Source organism: Doryrhamphus excisus, chromosome 8 (genome assembly GCF_030265055.1).
Source record: "Doryrhamphus excisus isolate RoL2022-K1 chromosome 8, RoL_Dexc_1.0, whole genome shotgun sequence".
NCBI lineage: Eukaryota > Metazoa > Chordata > Actinopteri > Syngnathiformes > Syngnathidae > Doryrhamphus > Doryrhamphus excisus.
The window spans coordinates 5,246,788-5,272,299 of record NC_080473.1 but is presented as its reverse complement, the minus strand read 5'-3'; the positions used below and the strand labels follow the sequence as shown (position 1 = coordinate 5,272,299).

At 39.8% G+C, this 25,512-nt stretch overlaps 1 protein-coding gene across 13 annotated transcripts in view; it reads right to left on the bottom strand.

The window, feature by feature from the left end:
- Nucleotides 1-25,512, bottom strand: part of kirrel3b (kirre like nephrin family adhesion molecule 3b) — a 193,778-nt gene that overhangs the window by 35,664 nt on the left and 132,602 nt on the right. For 8 of the 13 annotated variants that reach the window (XM_058079996.1, XM_058079993.1, XM_058079994.1 and 5 more), the window contains 3 exons: nucleotides 20,539-20,708; nucleotides 13,909-14,059; nucleotides 1,017-1,122 (listed from right to left, as the gene is read on the bottom strand). In XM_058079996.1, the coding sequence (XP_057935979.1) occupies nucleotides 1,017-1,122; nucleotides 13,909-14,059; nucleotides 20,539-20,708 (427 nt within the window). The remainder of the gene's footprint in view (nucleotides 1-1,016; nucleotides 1,123-13,908; nucleotides 14,060-20,538; nucleotides 20,709-25,512) is intronic. The other 5 variants (XM_058079995.1, XM_058079998.1, XM_058080004.1 and 2 more) reach the window with 1 other exon arrangement.

Sequence of the window (25,512 nt, the reverse complement as noted above, 5' to 3'; positions counted from 1 at the left end):
ATAACAATAGAGGTGAAATCTCTTTGCAGGTGCAATAGACATCCTGTCTCTGCTGTGCACCTACACGATCAGATACAAACCCTTGTTTTGCACACCATCACTACCCCTCCACCTCCTCTTTTTCAAAAGGGCAGTATCCATCAAAAAGGCAACATCTCTGTTTTGCCACCTGTGAGTGTGCGGTACATCCGTTTCATTTCCCAGTACCATTATACGATTCACAGCCGGCCAAATCCCTTTGCTATCGATTTCATTCCATTTATTTTTCACCGTTTTTTTAAACTCCCACACAAGAAAAAAAAAAAAAACACATCTCTTGACAAATCAGCTCACCGTTGCGCTTCTCCAGCCTCTGTAACGATGTATAGGCACAATTAGTATCTGCTCATCAGATTTAAAAATAGGAATGGGCAGATTTGTTCCAAGTACACTGTGTATACGACTACTTCATAACACAAGCACATCCTCGTGTGGGCCAAATCACGCAATACACTTGGAACACAAACCAATCTCACCAAAACAGAAACAGCATTACATTTTTGACATATTGACCACAAAGCACAAAAGGCTACACAATCAAATCACCCCACTGCAACACGACACACATTTTATAAGAGCTATACTTGTATTTGTGTTTATATGTGCAGTAAACATGTCAGTCAAAGAGTTACATAAAAAAAAATGATGCTTTTAAAAAGGCAATGAAGCTCAGTTTTGATGGACACTGTCAGACAAGTAGTTGTAATAGTTTACTATCCAAAATTTTAACACCTTTCATTCTGACTGACAAATGATAATACAATAACACCTCTCTGATGGTGTCCATCAAAAACTTGCCTGGATATTTTTGATAGAGCTGAGCTACGGACTTTGTACCAAATGATGTATCAATAAGCAAAGTGTGCAACAGGATATAGGCATTCTACAAAGCCCTTCTTTCTCCACTAAAGTTATATACGTATATATATATATATGAATCGATACAATCATATATACCGTCGTAGAAAGAACCTCACCTGTACAGTGTAACAGGAGGATTAGCCTTTGCAGAGCAGTGGAATCTCACCAGGTTGCCCTCCAGAACCGGCTGAGGCTCCACTGAGAGGTTGACAAGCGGGAGATCTAAAAGAAAGCACAAATATGGAGTAGGAGACGTGTTCTCGACACATAGAGCAGGCTTGTGAATATAAACACATGCACTAATAGTAGGTGTCATATAATAGTAGGCGTAATAATGATACCTATACTAAAGTACCATAAAGTACCAACTAGGCCTAGGCTACTACAGCAGTGATGGAGCAGAGAGTCAGCAGCTAGCTTTCGCACCCACGGTCAGTAGTCGCACCTGTGCTCGTTTTGTGCCATTTGTAGTAGGCAGCGGCTATTAGGTTTGTGGAAAAAGTATTCCGATATTTTTTTAATCCATTAAAAGACGACGATTTTTATAGCATTTGTGCTTTGTGATGATGCTAGTAAAATTACAAAAACAAGATTAGGGAAATGTTTTTTTTTTTGTAATTTAAAAAAAGGCAATAAATGACAAGACGAAAAACACAATAATGTTACAATATTACAATCATTAATTCATGTGTTTTCTAGAAGAAAAGACAATGGCATAATCCATCCATTCATTTTCTATACCGCTGGAGCCTATCCCAGCTGTCTTCAGGCGAGACGCGGGATACACCCTGGACTGGTGGCCAGCCAATCACAGGGCACATATAGACAACCATTCACACTCACATTCATACCTATGGACAATTTGGAGTGGTGGTAATATTGTATTAAAAAATAATAGTAGCTGTTCAGAGTCGTAATTGCCGGTATATCCACACATACTGTATGTAAACAACCGGAAATTGCACAATATAATTATATGTTTATGGAAAATTATGTATAATTATACTCTTAATTTTGCCTGTACTAAAATTATGACTTTAGTCTCATCATATTTCAACTTTATATCTTTTACAAGTACAACTTCATTGCTGGAATTCTATTCTCTTTTTTGGTTTAGTGTAAAATTAAATAAACAGCTAATTAATTCCAAGTCATAAACTGCATTTCCCCGTGCATGAACCTAATTTGTCAGCTTTTCAGGTAGCTAATATAACAGTAATACTACAAGGTGATTTTCTGCTGCATCCCCAGAATGAAGCCATCTCAGGCCATCCACCCATCCAACTAAACCCTGATAAAGTCATGCATTTAAGCAGGAGCCTTGCCTTTTATGATTATTAGGAAGAACATTAAAGGGAAAGTTGACTTTGTAATCAGTTTGAGTAAACGGCAATTTGCAATGGAAAATAACTGAATATTCCACAGTGCAATCTACCACAAATATAACAATGTGCAACATCAGAGAAACATAACAAGCATTCAGATTATGCAAATGGTATAAACAACTTAATGTATCCTAATTGGGAAAGGTGGGTTTCTTTTGAAGGTGCATGTTCATTTCCATTTCAATGCTGTCTCCTGTGGAAGAGAAATAAACCCTGCAGAACCAGATGATGACTGTGCAAACGGGTGACTTAGTTTTACAGCTTTTCTAAACAGATGCTAGCTATATCTTGCAGCAGGTCACAAATGGTGGACATCGTGTGAATGCTTGTGTGTGGCTTTTTACAACTGTAATTGCATTTGCTTTTTTTTTTTTTTTTTTTTTTTTTTTACATGAGTCAATTAAAGAAACAAAATAACCACACAGATACATGTGCAGAGGCAAGTATTTGCCATACACAGCTTCAGCCTACTACAACATCATTACCTTTTGCCATCTGTGGTTGTGGCGGTGTTGTGTTACAGCATCAAGGACAGTAGATTAGTCATTCGGGTAAAGAGCTGGTTTCAGTGTTGATGCTTGTGCTGCCATCTGTTTCAAATGTGCACTGTGTCTTCTGCTCTCTGTGTTCAGCACTTCTAATGTAACAACAAGGGACTGTACTTGGACAGGGATGAAGAGCAGTCAAACAACAGACAAACATTGCTGTTGTGCAGCCAAACAGGACTGTGTGTATGTGTATGGTTGCAAGTGGGGGTGGCTTTAATGCTGAGGGAAAAAAAAAAAAAAAAGATTTTTTAATTTTTTTTACATTTTTCTCCCAGAGGCTGTGCAGATGTTCGGCACTCACTCAGCTGCCACAGAGCTCAAGAAAAGGAAGTGGTCCAGCCAAATGTACTCTTGTGAGAATTTAGTAGGTTGTCATACCAAAAAAAAAAAAAAAAAGCATGCGTCACATTCAAACTGTTTCAAACTGTTTTGTAGTAATGTGAGTGACATTGCCTGTTCTATGGTGGGAAAGTCTAAAAGAATGCCAAACAAACAAATGGGAATGGACAAAGGGGATGGACATGCTGAAAATTCTAAAATAAATTAAACTATAATAATATTTTTAATAAAAAAATAAATTATACAAATAAAAATAAAATATTTGAACAAATTAATGTAATTATTTTAATAGTACAAATAACTATATAAATTATTTTTCATGAATAACTTTAATAAACAAACTATATTAAATGTGGTTTAAATTGATTAATTAGGTAGTCACCAAGTTTTAACATTCCCACTTTAAAATTATATTAACATTTTTATTTAAAATTATAATTACATGTATTTTAAATTATGATTGTCTTTGGTTAATTATAATTATAAATATTGTATATGTACATTTTAATATCTGAATAAAATCTGATCTTAATATTATATTAAACTTCCTTACAACTTATTTAAAATTCCAAAAAAATCAAATCCAGTATTTACAAAAATATATATTTTTTTTACTTCTCTTGTATAACAATGTATAACAACAACAACAACAATCTTGTTTAAAGTACAAATGCATAGTAGTAGACGATGCTTATATATCCAATAGATACTGTATGTCTGCTATAATAGGCTATTAAATGGAAGTCAGCTCAAATGCCCTGAAAAAATGTCATAACTTCTTCAACATGAAAAACTGCATACAGTATTTTCAGTCCATATCGACTTTTTGACAACTAAATGATAATACAACGCATTTCATACCAAATCCCTAGTAAAAAAAAAAAAAAGTCGGATAATGGATTTTGAAAAGTTGCTCCCATGCAGCATTGATTCCACCTCGACTGTGCCAGGTCAGAAATGAAAGCACCATAAACCCTGTAAAGCACAATAAACAATTATGTCCCTTTTGGTAACGATCAGCTAAGTGTATGTGTGCGTTTTCTCTCTGTTAGTCCTTTTCAACGACTATGGGCGCCCATTACACGGCCAAGTGGGTGTGTGTGTGTCAAAGCAATCTATGCTCCGAGCTGCAATGTCAGTCGCCCCGCTGGGTGTTTTTTGCAATGCAAGTGGTTAATTGCGTGGATAAAAATGCGGGCAGAGGGACTCTTGAAAGACGAAAAATGACAGATGCGGTACTGGAGAGGACTGTCATAAAGAACAAATCCAGCCTCTTCCAGCTGAAGAGCAGCAATGCAGACATTACAGAACAGGGGAGACATTGAGGTGGGTCTTTGCTAATAGACACACTGATATCTAAGCCAATTCACACACAAAACGCTGTACTTCAGTCATGCCAAACCTTTTTTTTTTCCTCCTGATCCAGCTGCCAAGAGACTTCCGCGGACACAAATGCACATTACTATCAATCCAGGCACGCGTTAATCTTCTCTTGAAATGACTGAAGCAGACTAAATGACCCATAAAAAGGACCTATCAGGAAGAGGTGGTGCCACCATGACTGTTTTAAAACCTCTGTTACCCTACATGACCCTACAGACTACACTATTGAAAGGAAGCTTGGGAGAAGTCAGTGTACAGCTTGTATAGCAGTGTAGATTTACCAGACACTGGAAATAACACGGCACGGTGATCGAGTGGTTAGCGCGCAGATAGGAGACCAGGGTTCAATCCCACCCTCGGCCGTCTCTGTGTGGAGTTTGCATGTTCTCCCCGTTCATGCGTGGGTTTTCTCCGGGTACTCCGGTTTCCTCCCACATTTCAAAAACATGCTAGGTTAATTGGCGACTCCAAATTGTGAATTTGAAATTATGGATGTGAGTGTGAATGGTTGTCTATATGTGCCTTGTGATTGGCTGGCGACCAGTCCAGGGTGTACCCCGCCTCTCGCCTAAAGACAGCTGGGATAGGCTCCAGCACCTCCCGCGACCCTCGTAAGGATAACTGGTAGAAAATGAATGAGTGGAAATAACATTGGTGTGTCTGCAGTGAAGCGTGGTGCATGAGTGGTGGGGAGAAGGAGGGCGCTGCGGTTCAACACAAATTCCAACATGTATTGTGAGATTCTGAAGCAAGGCTGCAATATATTTTCAGTGGATAGTAAACCCATACCGCTGCACAAACCTGTACAGAGACTACTTTAAATGATATCCAAGTTAGCTGTTTATAGTATTGTCCCTTCACAGGATTTAATAAAATGCTGGCTGAAAGCTGTGGTATGTACTGACATACGGTGTAATATTTTGTGAAAAACAGTCTTGTCGACAGTCTCTTAGCAAGGTTTTTCTTTAACCTTTGACCTTTAAGACACGACAGCAGACTTAATAAAAAACTTTTTTTTTTGCGACTTTAATGTATAAATGCATGAGTTCCATAGCAAGCGGAGCACTGCGGGGGCATCATGCGACAGCACATCAATAATCTAGAATGTTTATTCTTCACTGTCATCAAACGAAGACGAGCAAGGGGAGTGGTTGGGGGGGGGGGGGAGTGGTTTTGGATGGAAAAATGTCTATACAGTTTGATAGGTGTACTGTACGTTAAAAGTGAATACCAGATGGTGTTGTTGGAACAATCCACCGACTTCACGTCTTTTTTTTTTTGTGTGTGTGTATGCGGCGCCAACGTGGATTGTTGTTCTTCCAGCTCGATTTGCAGTCTCTCCAGGTCAGTGCAGACAGCTGTTCTCAAGTAGGATCAGACTCAGACATGAGCGGGCATGGAGGAGCTGTTTGCTGGCCATCTGCTAGTGGCTTGCAGCCTCAACAATATGGGCCCAGCACTGTCATTAGACTAGCTGGCTGACTTCAGGAGGACCACGCCGAGTGGTAACCGCGTGGTGTTGATCACAAGGCGTTGGACCAATTACATGGAAATGATTTCATTATTTCATTTTGGGTCACATGAATGTGAGTGTGAATGGTTGTTTGTCTGTATGTGCCCTGTGATTGGCTGGCCACCAGTCCAGGGTGTACCAAAGACAGCTGGGATAGGCTCCAGCATAGAAAATGGTAGGATTTTTGGCCACATTTTTGGCTGTTTTTTTTTTTTTTATTGGCCCACGCCACATTTGACAAATGTGGAAAAAAGAGCCAAGGTCAAAGTTCATGCCAGTAATAGGCTTTTTCACTTATATGACAAAGCTGAGTTGCCGTTTTTCTTTTAAGTATACATATATACTGTATATAGTATATATCACAGTTAATTGCTTCCACATCCAACTGTGATAAGTGAATTTTCTTATTTGCGTAAAATACGGCTGCCGCTAGCATAGCAAGCTATAAAGCTAACTAGTGATAACTAGTTAGCCTCTCCAATTTACATATTGTTACCTTAAGAAAGGGTTTCAAACAGTGTGGGGGAAAAAGACAAAGTAAGAAGCCATAAACTTACCACTTCCACATGGAATGGGAGGAGAACTTTTTTTTCTACTGTCATGTTGGATTTGCCATGGTTGACTACATGTAGTTTGAAGGTAAAGTAATATACTGGTAATGTCATGTCTCATCAATGCAACATTACTGACGCCTTGTGACCGGAATACTATATATAACTTTCATCCATCCATTTTCTACCGCTTATACTCACGAGGGTCGCGGGCATGCTGGAGCCTATCCCAGCTGTCTTCGGGGGAGAGGCGGGGTACGTTAATTGGTCGCCAGCCAATCACAGGGCACATATAGACAAACAACCATTCACAGTCACATTCATACCTATGGACAATTTGGAATCGCCAATTAACCTAGCATGTTTTTGGAATGTGGGAGGAAGCCGGATTACCCGGAGAAAACCCACGCATGCACGAGGAGAACATGCAAACTCCACACAGAGATAGTACTCGGGTCTCCTAGCTGTGTGGCCTGCCCGCTAACCACTCGACCACCGTGCAGCCCACATATAACTTGTCTTTCAATATTTTTGACTAATTATATATGACATAGTCAACCACAAAACAGTGGTAATTTATTAATTAGTTACTTTTGGAAACAAACATGCCACCGTAAGGAAGCGGTGTTTGAACATGCAATGTAGCAAAAGCATGACACATTATATATACTCTTCTCCTTGCACCAAGTTCTTTTCAGACACCGCAATGATCTCCTAGATTAAGCAGTCAGTGCATGTGGTTCTGTTGCTGGCTCTGCTAAAAAAAATAAAAAAAATAAACAAAAATCCCCAATTGCACATCTGCATGCTCTTTATTAATTAATTAGTCCCAACAAATGGCACATGGCTAGGCTTGTTTGCAATGCAAACACCCAGAGAGAAGCCTGGCAGTGCCTTCATCTCCGACAGACATATTCCCATGTGGGCTGATGCTGATGCTCTGTGGATGTACTAGATATGGTAGCAGAATATTGATGAAGTACAGTAGTGGGCAAGACATGAGGTGGCCATCTTTGCTGTTCTTGTATTGGATCTCATTAGATTGTGTACCTAATGAAGTGTCCAGCGAGGAAGCACAGTAGGATGATTTTTAGTGATTAGTGAAGTCTAAGGGGAATAAGTGAAGTCATGCATCAGGGAGGTAGTCGCCCATCTGCTCTCAATAATTACCGCTGCTTAATTGACTGCTATGGACCGGGCTGAAGTCAGCAGTATATCCAGGATTTACAATCACACTTGTTGGCTTTAAATCCTTCTCATTTCAGTAACATCACCCGTACATGGCGTATTTAGATGCTAATTTGTTTAACCCCCAAGTCGGACAACGCTGTAGGGGGCACACAACTGAAGTGAATGTAAATTGTGAGCATCGAATGGAAAATACTGCTCTTTAAATGCACTGGATATGTGAGAAATTTCCATTTAGATACTTAAAGACAAAGCAGCGGTGAAAAAGTCAACTATATGTTACTCAACTAAAGATTACCAAAAATCGGCACCCCTATAGTGGATCTTTGGATGCTAATTCATTTTTGCGTGCATTGTGACATCCCATGATATGCTCCACAACAAGCTATAATGAAAGAAGAAATACAGTAAACAAAGAAAGACAAGGATGGCAGCTTGTAAATGTGGATGTTAATAATGCACGCTTTCAAATGGCTTTTATGGGAAAGCAAATGCAATGTTTTAATGGCTGATGTTTTATTTATTTTCTTAATTAATATAGTTGAAGTCCCGTTATAATGAAAGCTCATCAAACATTTGGTGCAGCATGTAATGAGAGAGACACATTTCTGATTGGAGGTCATAGAAGACACCAATGTATCCCACCTGGCATTTTCATTTACTCTTGAGTACTGATTGAATTGCAATAACATAGTTGTTAATTTACAGTTTTATCAACCTTTGGTTATTATGCTCATGTTGGTGGTGGGGAGGTTTTTACAGACAGACAGGTTCTCGGGGTGGCCACCAATCACAGGGCACATATAGACAAACAACCATTCACACTCACATTCATACCTATGGACAATTTGGAGTCGCCAATTAACCTAGCATGTTTTTGGAATGTGGGAGGAAACCGGAGTACCCGGAGAAAACCCATGCAATTCCACATAGAGATGCCCGAGCGGGGAATCTAACCTGGGTCTCCTAGCTGTGTGGCCTGCGCGCTAACCACTCAAATTGTCCTATCTTTCCACTTTCTGCAATAACTATTGACTCAATATAAGAACAGGTTTAGTGATATCTACCTGTAGAAGGAGATACTCTCAGGAAAATAGGACGTTAATTGAACATTTACACAAAAATGAATGACAATTGTGACGCATGAGTAGCACATCCTGTTGTATTTATGATGCAAACATATGTTGAGCACTTCCTCTCGTCTGTCTCCCTGGTGTGTGTTATCAGGAGCAGGTGAGTGTGTGCAGAATCCACTCTGGCTGGATGGCTGGATGCTGATTCTCTCTCTCTCTCTCTCTCTCTCTCTTGCTGGCTGTGGCCCAATTCAAGCACAGCCAGAATATTTCAGAGCAGGCAGGCAGGCCATGCATTTTCCATTTTGAGAACATCTCTGAATGTGTCTGAGCCTCTTTCAGCTGGACCGGGAAGGCAAAAACAAAGAAGGTCCCTTAAGTGTTGCTTGGTTAAATATAACACTGGCACCCAGGCAGGTGAACCTTTTGTAGGACACTTAATGAAATACAGAATTTGTTCCAGGAAGCTGTCTGATCTTTGGAAAGACACTTTGGAACCAAAAGAATGCACAGTAAAGAACATAGGCATATAAAAGGGACTTGATTGGGCAGCTTCTGTGGCATATTGAAACATGAGACGGGTGAGTCATGAGTGAGTTGTTCAAAACTTTTTACTGAATGGGGACTCAAGGATCTCCATGATCTTGCTGACTTAATCACCGGCTACCACAAACTAAACTAAAAATAGAAACCAGATAACATGTCACTAATTGCATAGGCACGACAAAACAATTCGCTTGCTCAGCCCGTGAGCTTCAATGACTGACAGGTTCATGGACTTGGGAATGTCCGACAATACATTAAGCTCCACTGACTCACGGGTGGTTGACAAGACCGCGAGTCAGTGCACGGCATTTGACATTATTCAAATGATTTAAAAATTAGCAACACTGGCTGAGGAGGGTTCTGTAGTTTTACAGTAATTTAACAGTAATTACAGCAGTCACTTTTATTATGTAAATCGGAGGAGAATTCAAACTTCAAACTACAGTAAACCTCGGATATATCGGACTCGGATATATCGGAAATTCGCTCACAACAGACAGATAAAAAATAATGCATTTCCAATAAAAATTCATTGCATATATCAGATTTTTAATAACGGATTTCGCCTATTTCGGACAAAATCTCCAGTCCCGTTCCAATGCATTTCCATTAAATTTCCCTCGCATATATCAGATGGCCGCATCGTGGCGCTCCGATTCGCCGAATCGTGACAGGCCGCTATACGACGTCATTTGCAGCGTTTGCAGCGTTGCCTGCGCGTTAAATCCGATATATGCGTAAAACGGACATTTTCCGGTATACGCATATAACGGATTTCGCTTATATCGGACAAAACCAGTGGGAACAATTGAATCCGATATATCCGAGGTTTACTGTAGAAGGGAGGCTTGGAAGGGGAGGAGCTGGCCAGCATTTTGCACAGTGGCACCTCCATGTAGAAGCAGCATAATTCAGGCTTTATTCGTGTGAAAAATAGACATTTTTATGTCTATTTTTCAATTACTCATATTGCGATCCGCAGATGGTCGTGAAATGTAATCCGTTCGAATAACAGGGATTCAGGGTTGCACATTCAGCCAACTTTACTATGTGTTTGTTGGTGCGTCTACATCCTTGTGGTACGTGGTACATATTGCAATTTTCCTCAATAACTCTACTTTCACCTTTGGGGCTGGAACACACTTTTGTATACTACTGCGACCTCGCTTGTTTGAAAACGGACACATCAATATTTACAGTTCAGTCGTCCTTCCACAACATCCTGGTAGACTTTTAGACTGATGGGATTTGCTGTTATTTTGGACAAGCATGAACTTTTACTGCTCTAGTTTTCCAGTATACAGTTATTACCTCCACCAAGGTTGGTATAAAAGCTTTTGGTTGTTTTTGGATGGCTTCGTCTGTAGCGTTTTTGATATATGAGTAATACTGTTTATGGTACTACATGGATGGTGGTTTTCTGTGTCTGCAGCCTGCTCGTATTTGAACAGAAGAGGGTCACGCCACACTTTAAATTGAACCCTCTCACAAAGAGCATGCAGCAATCAAAGCAGTACAAAAATAACAACAAAATATCAGTGCCGCCATTCTTGTTCAAAACCAAGCTGTGCTTCAAATTCCGCTGCTGAGAGCCAAGAACCTTGTAATTGAATAAGGCAGCATGGAAATTAAGCAAATTGATACCCAACACGCGTGAATCAGAGTTCAATTACGGCACTGTTTCATTTTTGCAAGCGGCTTAATTTGGGAAGTGGATGTTAGCACCGGAAAATAAAGCAGCTACGCTGAGTTGTGTTGAGAGCCTTCCCTGCTGAGTCAGTCAAACAGGGGGGGGGGGGGGGGGGGGGGGGGGGGGGGGGGAGCGTGTCAAGGCTAAACCATTTTAGGACGTAGTAACACTAGGCCACCGTTGTAGACTTAGGTCCCCGCTTGCATGCGCTCAAACTGACCCTTCATGCCGCGGCCCGTTTGTTTGTCCCATAACATCTTCTCTGCTGTATTACTGACTTTGTGGATATATTTATTCGTTATTGATTTTGCACAAGGTGTCAGATAACCTGAATTACTTGTGAGAGGAGCAATCGCACTATTGAAACGACTATTATATGCACAAATGTAGTCACAGGTGAGCATGTGCACCGTGTGTTTTCATTTAACTATTTCGATTTATTTTGTTTAGGTCTGCAGAATGAAAATTGAGAGTGCTAGCCATTAAGCTAAATGTCTGGACTGTCAACTAGATGTCTGATGCACTCTTCAAACCCTCAAAACATGTTGGTAAATTCTGCTCTAAATTCGATTTTTATGGACGATTGTCATTTACAACTCATATGACTGCTTGTACAAAACTTACTCAGGGTTATTATTATTTTAAATGACTGTTTGTTTATTATTGATTTTTTTTACTGTACTAAATACATATTAAACAGGTACATTGCGGACTATGCATTATTACACATATTCTAGTTCATGCTTCCATTTTGGAAAACAGCATATTTTGTGGTTTTCCCCAGTGAAAAAAAAAAATCTTAAAAAAAATGAATCTTACGATAAAAGAAGTTTGATCTGAGGTTGTTGAAATGTTTCAATGAAGTTAAAATGGGGGGGAAAGAAATTGCATCACACGGCATAACAAACAAAAAACAGACTGTGTACATATATTTATACTGTTTATTCTGTATATTTTGTATTTTTCGTTTTTTTTAATAGATTTGTCTGCACCTACTTCACCAAAACAAATTCCTAGTATGTGTTTGATCATACCTGGCAATAAACCCTTTTCTGATTCTGATTCTGAGAGGGACCATTTATCGACCTAAGGTTAAAAACTGTAACTTCAGGGGGGCCACAAGAGGTTATGGCGTCAGGCAGTGAGGTTTTACCAACGTACTCTGGCACAGCTGAACGAGCTGGCATCCATTATTCTCACTCATCCAAACCTCACTCGGCTCATGGCGCCAATGTAAGTTGCCTGGTCCTGCCAGCCCCCGTTAAGCCTGGGATCGAGCCAAGGGCCGCAGAATGAGAGTCTGGAGCGCTAGCCATCGAGGTAAAAGCCTAGACTGCCAATTCGATGTTCGATGCGTGGCTCTTTTTACCACAGTCCTCTCACACGGCTACACCAGCTTGCATCTGTTATGCATGGCCAATCGTGCCATGCCATGATGCAACTTCACCAACCCTGCCACTCTGTGGGAATTTTTACTTTTGTTTTTTTTTCAGGAAGGCTAATTTGAGTGCTCCTTCTGTTTTTTGGGAAGATAAATTGCACTTTTAGGAGCAAAACGACACGTGGGATGTACTAGCGACACATCATTACATGCAGGGAGGCTAAATAACAGCATGGGAAAAAAAAAAAAAAAAAAACACAACTGCCCAGATCACAACATGCTTGCCTCTTGTGATACACATTACGAAAAGAAGAGCAGTCTGTCATAATGGCTCTTCTGAATAGCATTTTCTGCTTTATTAGTCATACTTAATGGTGTTGAAGGGGCTGCAAGTGACGGAAAAAATCCCCCATCCTCTCTCTGACTGAGAGCTAAAAAAAAAAAAAGGCCCAAAGTATTCTTGTGCATACTTCTTCTGGCTTTAAAGGGAAATTGCACATGCCCTCATCTAGAAGACGGATGGCCAGAAGGAAGCAATCATAGTGCTGGAGACAGTGAGAGGTAGCAAAATGACAATTGTGTTCATGTTAGATGGATCGTCCCTTTCATATTTACTCATAAATAAAAGGATTCAAATAATCCATCCATCTTCCAGCACTTAAATACAGCAAAGCCACGTGGAAACTATTTGCAAGCTGTAATGTCACCTGCAATCAGATGTGCACTTATTTAGAAACAATTCTTGCCATAAGAAATAATCCAACAAACCGCCCTGCAATTAATCGTAGAGTGCATAACAGTGAAATAGTCAATTAATAATAAAATGTGGAAATAATTGTAGAAAAGCAATTGAAGTGAAACTGACTGCAATATTTGACTGCGGCCAGCAGAGGCGCTGTTCATTAAAATGCAATGATTTTGTTGACCTTCACCGACAATACAGCATTGGTCCCAAATTATTTCCTGCCAAAATTAACTGACAATTACATTAAACACAGCAGCAGGCTAATCCATGCATCATGCTTGTGAATTTTTCAATGCATCAAGCGGAAAATGTGGACACCTCCCCCTGGTATGCTGCCACACCCATTTCGGCGCAGCCCAGTCTACTAGATTACCAAATTGGCAACGCACGGTGGTGTGCTGGACGAAATTACCCCTGCACAGGGTCGCCACATTCTGCCACCCTGCGCCATGAAAAATAGAGCTCTTTGTGTCCATCCTACAACGTATTGAATGTATGACTACTGCAACTGCTTGAAGTACGTTGATGATGCTCGAATTACCAAGAAAGTGCATGAAAAGATCCTTTCTGGTATGCCTCAAAACCCATTTTCCATCCAAAGGAAACAGAGGAAGGGCAAACATACAACCAAAAAACAAAAATGACGTGGTAAAACAAGGAGCTTACGCTGGATGTCGATGGTGACACTGCTCTCCTTGCCGTTGGGGACAGCCTTGTTTGAGGCCTTACAGATGATCTGTTGGCCTGTCTCAATGTTTGAGGGCGACAGGTAAAGAGTGCTCACGGTGGTTTCTCTCCTCCCGTCCCGGAGCAACGTCTGCAGACAGGCAAGATGGGGGAAATATAAGACGTTTGCATAGGTGGTCATGCACATTCCGGTATCACATTATATGTAATAGTCCATTTATTTTCTATTACAGCACATGGACTTTTCACTGCATGGAGTAGGGTCATTTTCTCAAGACGTCACCTTAAAGTGCAGTTTTGTGTACAGTAGCCAGCTATGCTGCCCATATGATAATTAACGTTACCAAGATGGGCTGCAATTCTGCACCATTTAGTGTTGAATAGCATAGTTTTCACTCACTTGTAAAAACATAACAAAACCAGGAACCAGGAAGTTTATAAACACTTGAAATAATATATATTGAATAATAATATTATTAATAATAATATTTCTAATATTTAATATTAATTGTTATTTGTATTAATTATTATTATATTATTATATATCATATTTATAATATATATTATATTTATAATATATTTTTATATGTTTTATTTATCATATTATATTTATAATATATCTTATATTTACAATATTATATATTTTTATTTATTATATTATATTTAATATATATTATTTATTATTATTCATTATTAATAATGAATATTATTAATAATATTTGAAATAACTAGATTAAGCAATTTCAGTGGGAATTGTGTGTGAATGCAGACACACAAAACATGCATAATGAAACATACATAATACAAAATGAATGTCCGGCTAGGGTTGAATTGAAATTGTCCATTTTCAATGAAGGACATGCATACTTATATACAATTAAAAGTCATCTAACATGCATATTTTTGGAATGTGGAAGTAATGCGACGTACCCTGAGAAAAACCATGCACACAAGAAGAGATCATGCAAATTCCACACAGAGATAACCAAAGCAGATTCTGACCCAGATGTTCCAGATCTGAAACATCCTAACTATACATTGCTCATTCATTATGAATAAAAGAAGAATTTCCTGGTGGTACTTAGTGTCAAAAGTTTGAGAGTCACTGCCCGATACCTAACCCTAAACACGTTGAAGCTGTCAAACTGCAAACTGCAGCTAGGAGATTGTGTCAATGAGCCAAGATAAAATGGCAAAGAACAAAATGAATTGCTGGTTAATGCATCACAGTACACCATATAGCGCTCCCCAGTTTCCATGCAAATATGCCCTCAAGAGACTAAATCTGATTGGAATTTCTCATCACAGGCATCTTGTCCTTTAAGGCAGCAACCTTTAGAACTGCGCAGCTTCTTCTTGCTATGAAAAGAAGTAAATGCTTCTCAAGTCTCCCTTTTTTGTGCGTCTTAAGAGCCACGCTCCGCCGCATGGCTTGTCATACTCTGCAAAGAACATCAATCTTCTTTGCAACGCTCATCTTTCTGAGCCCTCCATTGTGGAAGCCATCTGGAATCAGTAGGTAGCGAACGGCGTAGCGCGGGAGGATTCTGGGGAGTGGATGCGAACCAGTGTGGGACAGAAGCAAACCACTGAATGAGAACAAATTGCTTGGGCGACGTGGTCAACCACAAAGTCAAAACACATTTCCTTTAGACGGACTGGCTGTTGTGAAGAATAAAATACCCCACAGTGGCAAAAACACATCATGTCGTTTTTGTTTGGGAAGAAAGGACGGCATGCCTTGACCAGAAGAAGCTTTAGTGAACTTCTACATTTGGATTTATCTTGCAAATCCTAGATTCACAGCATGGTAATTTTCTCCACTTGGACTCTTGGAGAAGACGACTGGAGAAGACCTTTTATGACACTAAAATGCAGAAAAGATTAGCGGAAACATCATTACTGCACTCAGGAGTTATTCTTATTTTGACATAAATGGCGTTTAGTATTTCCAACTCAGACGTTGATGAGAGAACTACCTTGATAATGCCATACATTACTTTGAATTACCTTAATGCACACTTGAGCATACTATTATCAATAATAACTGAAATTGAATTTTCACTTTCATATGAAAAAAACGAATTTGAACTATAGTATTCTTCAAGGTAGCTCTTAAATAACAAAGCGCATGTACGGTATTCATGAAAAACACCTCCAACCTCCAAAAGAAAGGACTTGGAAACCCACATATTAAAAAAAAATACTGTATATACGTACATATTCCACCAACTACAGTATAAGAGATGTAATATAATTGGCAACTGTGCCCAAATCTGATTGTGTACATTGATGTTGTTCAGTTTTTCAAAGTACTTGTAGTAGTACTTTTCTCCGGGTTTTCTCCAGGTACTCCGGTTTCCTCCCACATTCCAAAAACATGCTAGGTTAATTGGCGACTCCAAATTCTGCATAGGTATAAATGTGAGTGTGAATGGTTGTTTGACTATATGTGACTTGTGATTGGCTGGCCACCAGTCTCGGGTGTACCCCACCTCTCGCCCAAAGACAACTGGGATAGGCTCCAGCATACCCTAGTACGACTCTAGTGATGATAAGATGCATAGAAAATCAATGAATGGATGGATTTGTCAGTGCTAGGGATGTCCGATATTGGCTTTTTTGTCCAAAACTGATGTTGTCCAAGTCTCAATTTCCGATACCGATATCAGCTGATACTGATACCCATATGTGTAACATGACATAGTGCCTGCTGTGGTGGAATTAACACATGTGTTGCATTCAGCATGTTTTTAAACACGCTGTATGCAACACAAATACAATACCAACCCATATAATTATCAGTACCGATTATTATATTATATTGGTCATCCCCAGTCAACACGCAGTTCAGCAACTTATGTGTTCTTCATATTCAAGCTGTTGCTGCTGATCAGAGGAAATTAAACTGCTGCCCCCTGCTGGGACAGAAATACATTGCCTACAAGTTTGAAATTCACACAGAAGATGCAGAAGATCTGTAGTTCTGTAGTTCCCGTGGAAGAAATAGAGGTCTTTGGCTGTTTTGTGGTGGAATACAGCTTTTAAAAAACAAAACAAAACATATTTAAGCATTTTCAAGCATTGATGCATAAAGATGGCAATCCATTTTCCCTGTTTGTGTCTACTACATGTATACTGGCTAATATCAATTTTATATTTATCTTTGTCTTTTATCAATTCACTTATTACAGTCGTGTCTGGAACTAATCAACCACATTAAATGAGTGATAACTAAATCTGCATATGTACCCGGATGTTGTTCAGTTTCTCACAGGGCTACATTACAATAGTCAAGACAATGCATGATATGCTATTTGCTACTATTCCTCCAAAACCAATATTTCCTGAAATTATGAAGTGTATTACTTTCTGATACATGGTGATATGAAGTGACATCACTATAGTCAACTTAAATGACCGAACTGCTCAGCCAACTTTAATCCTAACAAGAAGGTGACCTGTGAGTAGCAGATCAGTTGGTGGCTTTAAAAAAATCCAATCAAACGGGATTATCTGCTAATTAAAAAACAGCTGAACCAAATTGATTACCTACTCGATAAAACTTGATGTGCTGCCAGACAAGGTAATTCAGTGCTTGGCCAAAGTGTGTTTACAGTGATGTTATCGTTGTCATTCTAGGTGACGTCAAGTTATAAGATCGCCAAATGTTTTGCTGTAGATGACAATGATTAATCAATTATCCAATTAATCAGCAACTAATCTGGTATTTAGGTCATTTGATTTTATTTCAAAGTGTAAATATCCTATGATGTGAAGCATGGCGACACAAACCACTGTTTGTGTTTGGTTCAAATTGGTTTGGCCCGTTTAGATTACTTGATTAATCAAAACAGCGAGCGTCCAATTAATCAACTAAGAAAGTAATCATTAGCTGCAGCCCTTGTCCTCATGCTCAATACTCAAAACATCAAAACACTGTGTTCACATTTTCTGTGAACAAAGTGTGATGTTTTGTCCAACATCCACTCGGCTTCTTCCCTCCATCCATGTTTTGTAATTTTATTTCCTCCTGCTCTTCATGACGTCACATATAATGGCCATAATGGGATGAAAACATCTTCTCAGGGCATTTGGAGGGGGTATCTGCTTTCTGACAAGTGTTTTTAGCATCTAAAAGTGTCAATCTTGCAGAAAATAACGCTATCTCTGCACAGTTTAGTGTTTTGTTTTCCTGCTCCGGCTATTGGAATCAGGATGTTTTCACGAGGTGGCTGTCATAAAATAGATTATAGAGCAGAAGATTCTCTGATGTGTCATTGGATAAGAGCAGTCTACTGTATAGTGACTGCGTGCATTAGTTAAAACTCTGATGCATTCAAGCATCAGTGCTCTCGGCACAGAAATGCAAATTTCACATGCAACAAAGGGATCCTTCAGGGTCGTCAATGACAAGACACAAGAGGAATTCTGTCGATTTTCCAAGTCGGTTTTCTTCATACAAATGTCTACTTGGATGAAAATAGCAAACCCGATTTTTTTATACAGCATAAAAATGCACTTGCCAGCAAGAACAAGTCATAAAAATGTCATCATTGCTTTCTCCCATGCTTATACCAATAAAGCCATATCACCTTGCAAGCTAAGCGTGTAGGGAGGAGGATTTGGCAGGCGTGGGCATTTTTTTTTAGTACACTGATGGACACCTGGAACAGGACATGTATGATGTATGACATGGTGTATGTCCACGGATCCACTGTGTCATGCTCTAAATGTTATTTTTTTTCTTTAAATGTTCACATATTTCCTCTGTATTTTGTTACTTCCTATAGAGTATTTACTTACCACTGCATGACGTCAGTTAAGGCGTAGCAGCGGGGCACACCTGCCTCCGATCAGCAATGATGTTAAAGAATCGCAAAAATAGTACATGTTTTGATCTGATAAATATGAAGTAACTTTGATCAGATAGAATAATAGAATTGACTACATTACTACAGCTTTTTTCTGGGTCCTGGGTATTAACTCAAAGAGAGTCCGGGTTTACGAAGCATAGCACATTGAGTTTCTTTCCTGTTGCTGATGACTTTTAGAATCAGAGCTACTGTAATTGTGCCAAAAGTTCAAAAAGGGCCTTTACAGGTCAAAATCCATGACCGCATCCGTCTCATCATCGTCATAATTATCGAAACATGAGAAGAAAGATGCATGCAAAAAATCCCCTCACAGCTCTATGCAATATTTCCAATACGGAAAATCATAGATTTGTCATGGTACTGTATAGTCATTAGAGATAAGTGTTCTTGAGGTCTGTGCAGCCGAGCGTGCATCCATCAGCGACATCAGCAGACGTCTTCGTATCTTCCGTCTCTCTGAGAGGAAGTGAAAGGCAGGAAGCGCATCCTGTGCTATTTGCGATCGCTACCTCCACCAATCATTTTATTCAAATAAGCCCGTGGTGCCGTACCACAGTCCCAATCAATGGCATTTATCTGCTCTTTGAAAAAAGCCGATAATGGGATGAGGCAGCCAGGGCACGGTGGTGTAGTGTAGAGAGCGGAGAAGGGAGGGGGGGTGCTCGCGCTCCAAAGTGCTCGGTCTCTTTATGCCATTTGTGCAAATGGAAATGGAACATGACAGCGTTGATTCCATCATTAGCCTTGAGGCTAAATGTCAGAAGTCTACGGGGTGGGGCGGTCAGGCAATCATGACACCAGGCTACTGTCGGAGTGTTGTTGAGTAGGAACATGAAGAAAGGAAATTTCTAAAAAACAAGAACGGTCCATGCTGAAAGAACTGATGACAAAGACAGGCACCGTTACACCTCTAGTTGGAATCAGAGGATTTTGGAAAAGAGTTTGATCAAATAATGAATACCATCAATACACGAATGAAGCGGCACTGATATGTTCCTCGAGATTACCATCTGCTTGTCTGAACTGATTTGTACACTGGACAAAACTTTTTTTTTTTTTTTGGGAAATAGCTTTCAAAGACCCATCTGGATATGAAGGCAAATAACTGGCTAATTATTTAAAGCTAATGCAAAGAAGTTTTTGGTTGCTCATATGTCTAGAACGAGTGGAGAGATTGCATGCACTGTCACCATGAAAGTTGCTCTCACATGTATTTAGTGCAAAAACTGCAAAAAAGTTGAGGGTTTACGGAAGTTGACTTTACTTTTCAGTAATATTCACATCACTGCGCATGCTGTGCGATCCTGATATGATTATGAATGCTGAATGCTCACTAACACATATTTAGATAACACAATTAAAACACAATTTTTAGTGGAGCTCATGAATAATGGGAGAAAATTCAAAAATTATTTGTCTGTAGGTTTTACTTTTAACATTTGATTGTGTAACTTCCTTTTTCTCGTATGTCACACCTGACTATATCTGACTACAGTTAATTGTGATCTTGTAATAACTGCAAATTTCTGATCCCCTGAAGATTTTTTTTTCATTATTATATTATTATTATACATATTATTATGTGAAAATTGCGTCAAAATCGGAACAAATTTATCAAACTCCAAGCAGTCTGATGCTTTTGCATGGAATTCTACTAAACCCACGTGAGAACAGTTTTCCCCATGCAACCCGTATCACATCGAGGTCTCTAAACCTTCGGAAGGACACACACCTCTAGGCTTACCTTGGAGTACATGGCCCCATTTAGGACCTCACCGTTGCGGATCCAGATGATTGAGGCCGCTGGCTTGGCGTTGTCAGCGTGGCAGGTCAGATTGAGCGGATCGCCCGCTCTCAGGCTCACCACGGGCCCACCGCTGATGATGGGGTCCTCGGGCGGAACTGTTGATATAGAGACGCAGAGACATGAGATCGGTGGAGGACAATGGCTGGCTTGCGTATCACTAACAACTCTAATCAATTTGTTGACACTATGACTAGATTTGCTGTATCAGGGCAAAGGGCACCGCTGCCTCACTCAGCAGTTAAAGGACACGGAGAACGGCAAGATAAGGAAAGTGTGAGCTCTCATGAGCATACGACTGATGAATATACTGAATATCACACTCCGAAGGTTAATGGTCAAAATATAGATGTCACGGCCTTCAGATGCAATTTGACGTATAAAAAGCTTTGCATATTATCGTAGACAATCCGCTCTGTCGCTGTTCAATAGATCTGTGCACAAATATCAACATTAATTATACTGTAAATCACTAACCTCCCCCAGACGCACGGCGGCTTTGCATGTGTTTTACTCCCCCATGTTTTTGACAAATACGACGACGAGACGGAAACATCTCAGCAGTGCTATATGCGCGTCTACACGCCATTGATCAAAGTAGCGCTCCTCTTCTACCCATGAGCTGTTTTCTTTTTTCAATCTAACTCAAACTGCAGTGAATTATTGATTGACCCGAATGCTCATTACAATGCAGATCTGGGGCGAGATGAAATCAAAGGCTGTAGGCAGCTGTCGAATCTTTCTACACAAGCGTCATGATTGGAAGGAAGGGCTGTTATGGGTTAGATTTGTGCTGTCAGGCGGCACCGGGAGATGAATGCAAATAAAGGAAATGCAATTTGGGACACTGTTTTGCACATTTAATGACAATACGTATAATTGGGCTGGTTGACAGCTCCTATGAAGGAGAATGTGACGTGCTGCTCGATCTGTGCATACTCTCTTCTTCATTTTTTTTTTATTTTTTAAACTCTTATCTGTGGAGTTTTTAAATGAATTGCTCCATTTGGGGATGCCGACATTATCTATTTTTATTTGTTTGTTGCAAACATTTTTACGACGACTGCACTCAACATGTACCCTGTGGATTACAGTTAAAGTTGCCCCATCCTTTATTGATCTCTCATTGCACATTTAAGTTTATTTTCTAACGCTATATCATAGTGATAATGGAGAGCGATAGCTAATTTGTTACTGATACTTTGTTCACTTGAATCAGGAATACAATAAATATGTACGTATGTATTATGTTTTTATTGTTTATTTTTGGATTGAATTTATTTGTACGCTACCGTTCAAAAGTTTGGGATCACTTGGTGACACTGGTGTTAGATGGGTACTATTTAGTGCCGCTGCCAGGTGACGACCTGTGAGCCGTCTTTGTCTTAAACTACACACTCTCAGATATGTCTTCTTGCACAGTTGTGCAGCATTTTTCTGTCCTTGTTAGACCCAGTTTGTGCTGCTCTCTGAAGGGAGTAGTTAACAGCATGGAAAGAGGCTTTTCTAATCATCTATTAGCCTTATAAAATGATGAACTTGGATTAGCAGCCATACCAGGAGATTGATGCAGAGGACTGACAGTTGTTGATAGTAGGCCTCTATGCAAAAATGGACATCCTTCTTTGAAAATCATCAGATTCATTTTATTTGTTTGTGAAATGGAAAACAATTGTTTCTGAAATGCATGAAAATGTGTTTTTCTTTGGAAAAAAACAAGGAATTTTTCAAGTGATCCCAAACTTTTGGGCGGTAGTGTATATTCAAATATGTATTTTTTTTTTTTAACAATTAAAACAATACATTGATTCATTCATTTTCTACTAGGTACACCCTGGACTGGTGGCCAGCCAATCACAGGGCACATATAGACAAACAACCATTCACACTCACATTCATACCTATGGACAATTTGGAGTCGCCAATTAACCTAGCATGTTTTTGGAATGTGGGAGGAAACCAGAGTACCCGGAGAAAACCCACACATGCACGGGGGAACATGCAAACGCCACACAGAGATGGCCGAGGGTGGAATTGAACTTGGGTCTCCTAGCTGTGTGGCCTCCACGCTAACCACTCGCCCGCCATGCAGCAAAAACAATACAATTATCTAATTTTTTTTTACAAATTTTATTATTTCCAGGCTGGGGCCTTGAGTTTGTCACCTTATGTTATTGGGCAGGGTTGGGCAAACGTTTGACTTGTGGTCATCATAATTTATCCGTATAAGTGTCATACATTCTGTCCCTTTTTTTCAGGAGCACTTGAACATCAGACCCCATGAAATAACGGAATAGAATTACAATAAAACACTATTAAAGAGTATGTGAACATCCCTGACTACCACATGACTCTGACTACTTGAAAGTCATGTTACCAGCTTGTATGTTAAAGGTTTAAATACTTTGGAAGCAACTGGTGGGCCGGATTCAAATGCCTTGCGGGCTGCATGTGGCCCCCGGGCCGTCGTTTGCCCACACCTGTTCTAGGGCTTAAGCGATTGCTTGATTAATCAAGCTTAAGATTAATAAGCAAAGAAATAAATCATTAGTTGCAGTTACTTACTGAATGTCCGCCCCTAACATTATACATACGTAGGCTACGTACGCAGACATGGCAGATAAAGAACGTACTTCTTTTGTTATCTGTATTTTACATTTCACTTTTTGTTTGGGTAAAATAACCCAAAATCAAAAACTGTCTGCAATGTCTTGACTCTGTGTTTTATTGCGAGCTTCTATTTGATTAGCTAGCTTGGGTATACAGTACACCCTCAGGGCTATACTGTGTGTTTGATGCTGTGCGGTGGATCGTAAAAATGTTAAATACCACTCGCTGAAGTTAGCATTTTTCCCCATTTCCTGTCAAACCTGTGCTGCTACAAAAATTCATCAACACACATTCTAGAAAGTAACTTGTTTTCTTTGGATACGGGGGTAAATTGCTTATTAAAGTACCGACCTTGCAGTACATTGTGATTCTTACACCGGGGAGGGCCCATCTTTCAAGTGTTGTGTGCGACTGCTGCATGCAGAGTGGCATTTTGGTCATTTAACAGACATATTTGCATGACAAATACTCCTGCATGACATTACATTGTAAACGACAACACATGCAAATTGCGTTTTTGCTTGCCATCCACGGAGACGTTCAGCTCCGCCACCGTTTGAATGAGCGTTATGGGAAAAGTTTAAGCCAGACAATTATTACAGACTGACTGGACTTCTCATGTTAAGTCAAAGACAATTCCCTCACTGCTTTGCTTTTGTGTGTTTTGAGTTTAAAATGCAGCGTTCATTTAGCCGGCTGCCTTTTATCCGCTCCTCATTAATATGCAGAGGGTTTGTTGGGCAGGAGGATTCTCAGGTCAACGCGAGCAGAGCAGACAACGCTGTGTGTTAATAGAAGCCAATGGGAAAAGAAAACTGTTTGCGAGAATGTGATCACCTTCTTGTCCTCCATTGGCTTTTGGAAAACAAGGTCACTGAGATCTCATTAGTTTGTTCTCCTTTGCGCTATGTAAATACGTCGCGTGAAGATCACGGTGACCCGGAGACGAGCCTAACATTTGTCATTTTAGGGAAACTGAAAAGCAGTCGATTGCGGAGATGTTGTTGAGTTGGTGTGCTGTCAGTGCACACACAGCACTCGGACGTTAATTAAATGTCAAGCATAGAAGGCAGCCATAAAAGCATTTTATGGCAAGATGGCGATGAGAGGATAATCTGACAATGTGTGAACGACAGGACTTGGAAGTCATGACAGCCGTGACACGACTAAATTGAACATACAAATCTTACAAGCCATTTATGGGACAAAAAAACTTGCTGTCAAAGGGAAATAAGCCACATATAAATGTCAGTGGTGGCGCCGCCTATAGGTTGAAAATATGTTAGCACATGTAATTGAGGAATCCATCCATTTTTCAGTACTGCTTATCCCCACAGTGTCGCAGGCATGCTGGAGCCTATCCCACTTGTCTTCGGGCGAGAGGCAGGGTACACCCTGGACTGGTTGCCAGCCAATCACAGGGCACATATAGACAAACAAAGCCCTAAATGTTTATACTTATTACGCTGATGCAGATGGTTCAAAATTACTGACGATAGCGATTTGTCGTTCTGATTTTTCACAAACTTACCGGTTTGTAGACTTATGGCTGTTGGGTCGGCGGAAATGTGATAATTGTCCAAAGTAATAGTATTCCAAAGTCTGAATAATCCAAATATACTTCACGCTTCAAATTACAAAAATATAATAATGAATAAATCATGCATAAGACACATTCAAAGATATTATGACGACACTGTATGTAGTATTATACGATGGTCAATAGGTGTTGGTGATGTTACTGTCATGTTTGGTGAGACACACAAGCACCAGACTCAATCCTCTGAACAACGGACTTTTATTGCAGGTTTGAACGAACTCACAACAAGAACAACCTGTTGCTGATCAATGCTAAGCTAAAAGTCAACTTTTACCCCCAAAAATCGATTCCTATCCACCCCTGACTCAGCGACCCAAGCACCGGAACACATTTACAAAAAACACACATGAACCCTATCCTTTATTTATGTTTTATGTGGTTTATTTAGTCTTCTTATCCCAATATTGGGTGTAAAAGTGGATATAGCGGGGTTATTTTATGTCTAGAGGGCTCAAATAATGTTTATAAAAGTATTTAGAAGCTTGTAAACATGTTCTCCAAGTTAGAACTATGAAGTACAAAACTAAAGACTAGAAATAAGGAATCAAACCTGGCAGAAATGTGCTTATCACGGTCCAGTCCGGGATTCCTGTACTTTCAAAATAAGCCATAGTGAGGGCATAGTAACTACTATAGTGATTTGTTATAAATTGATTAGTCATGTCTGGAGAGTGATGCATTGTGAAACTAGA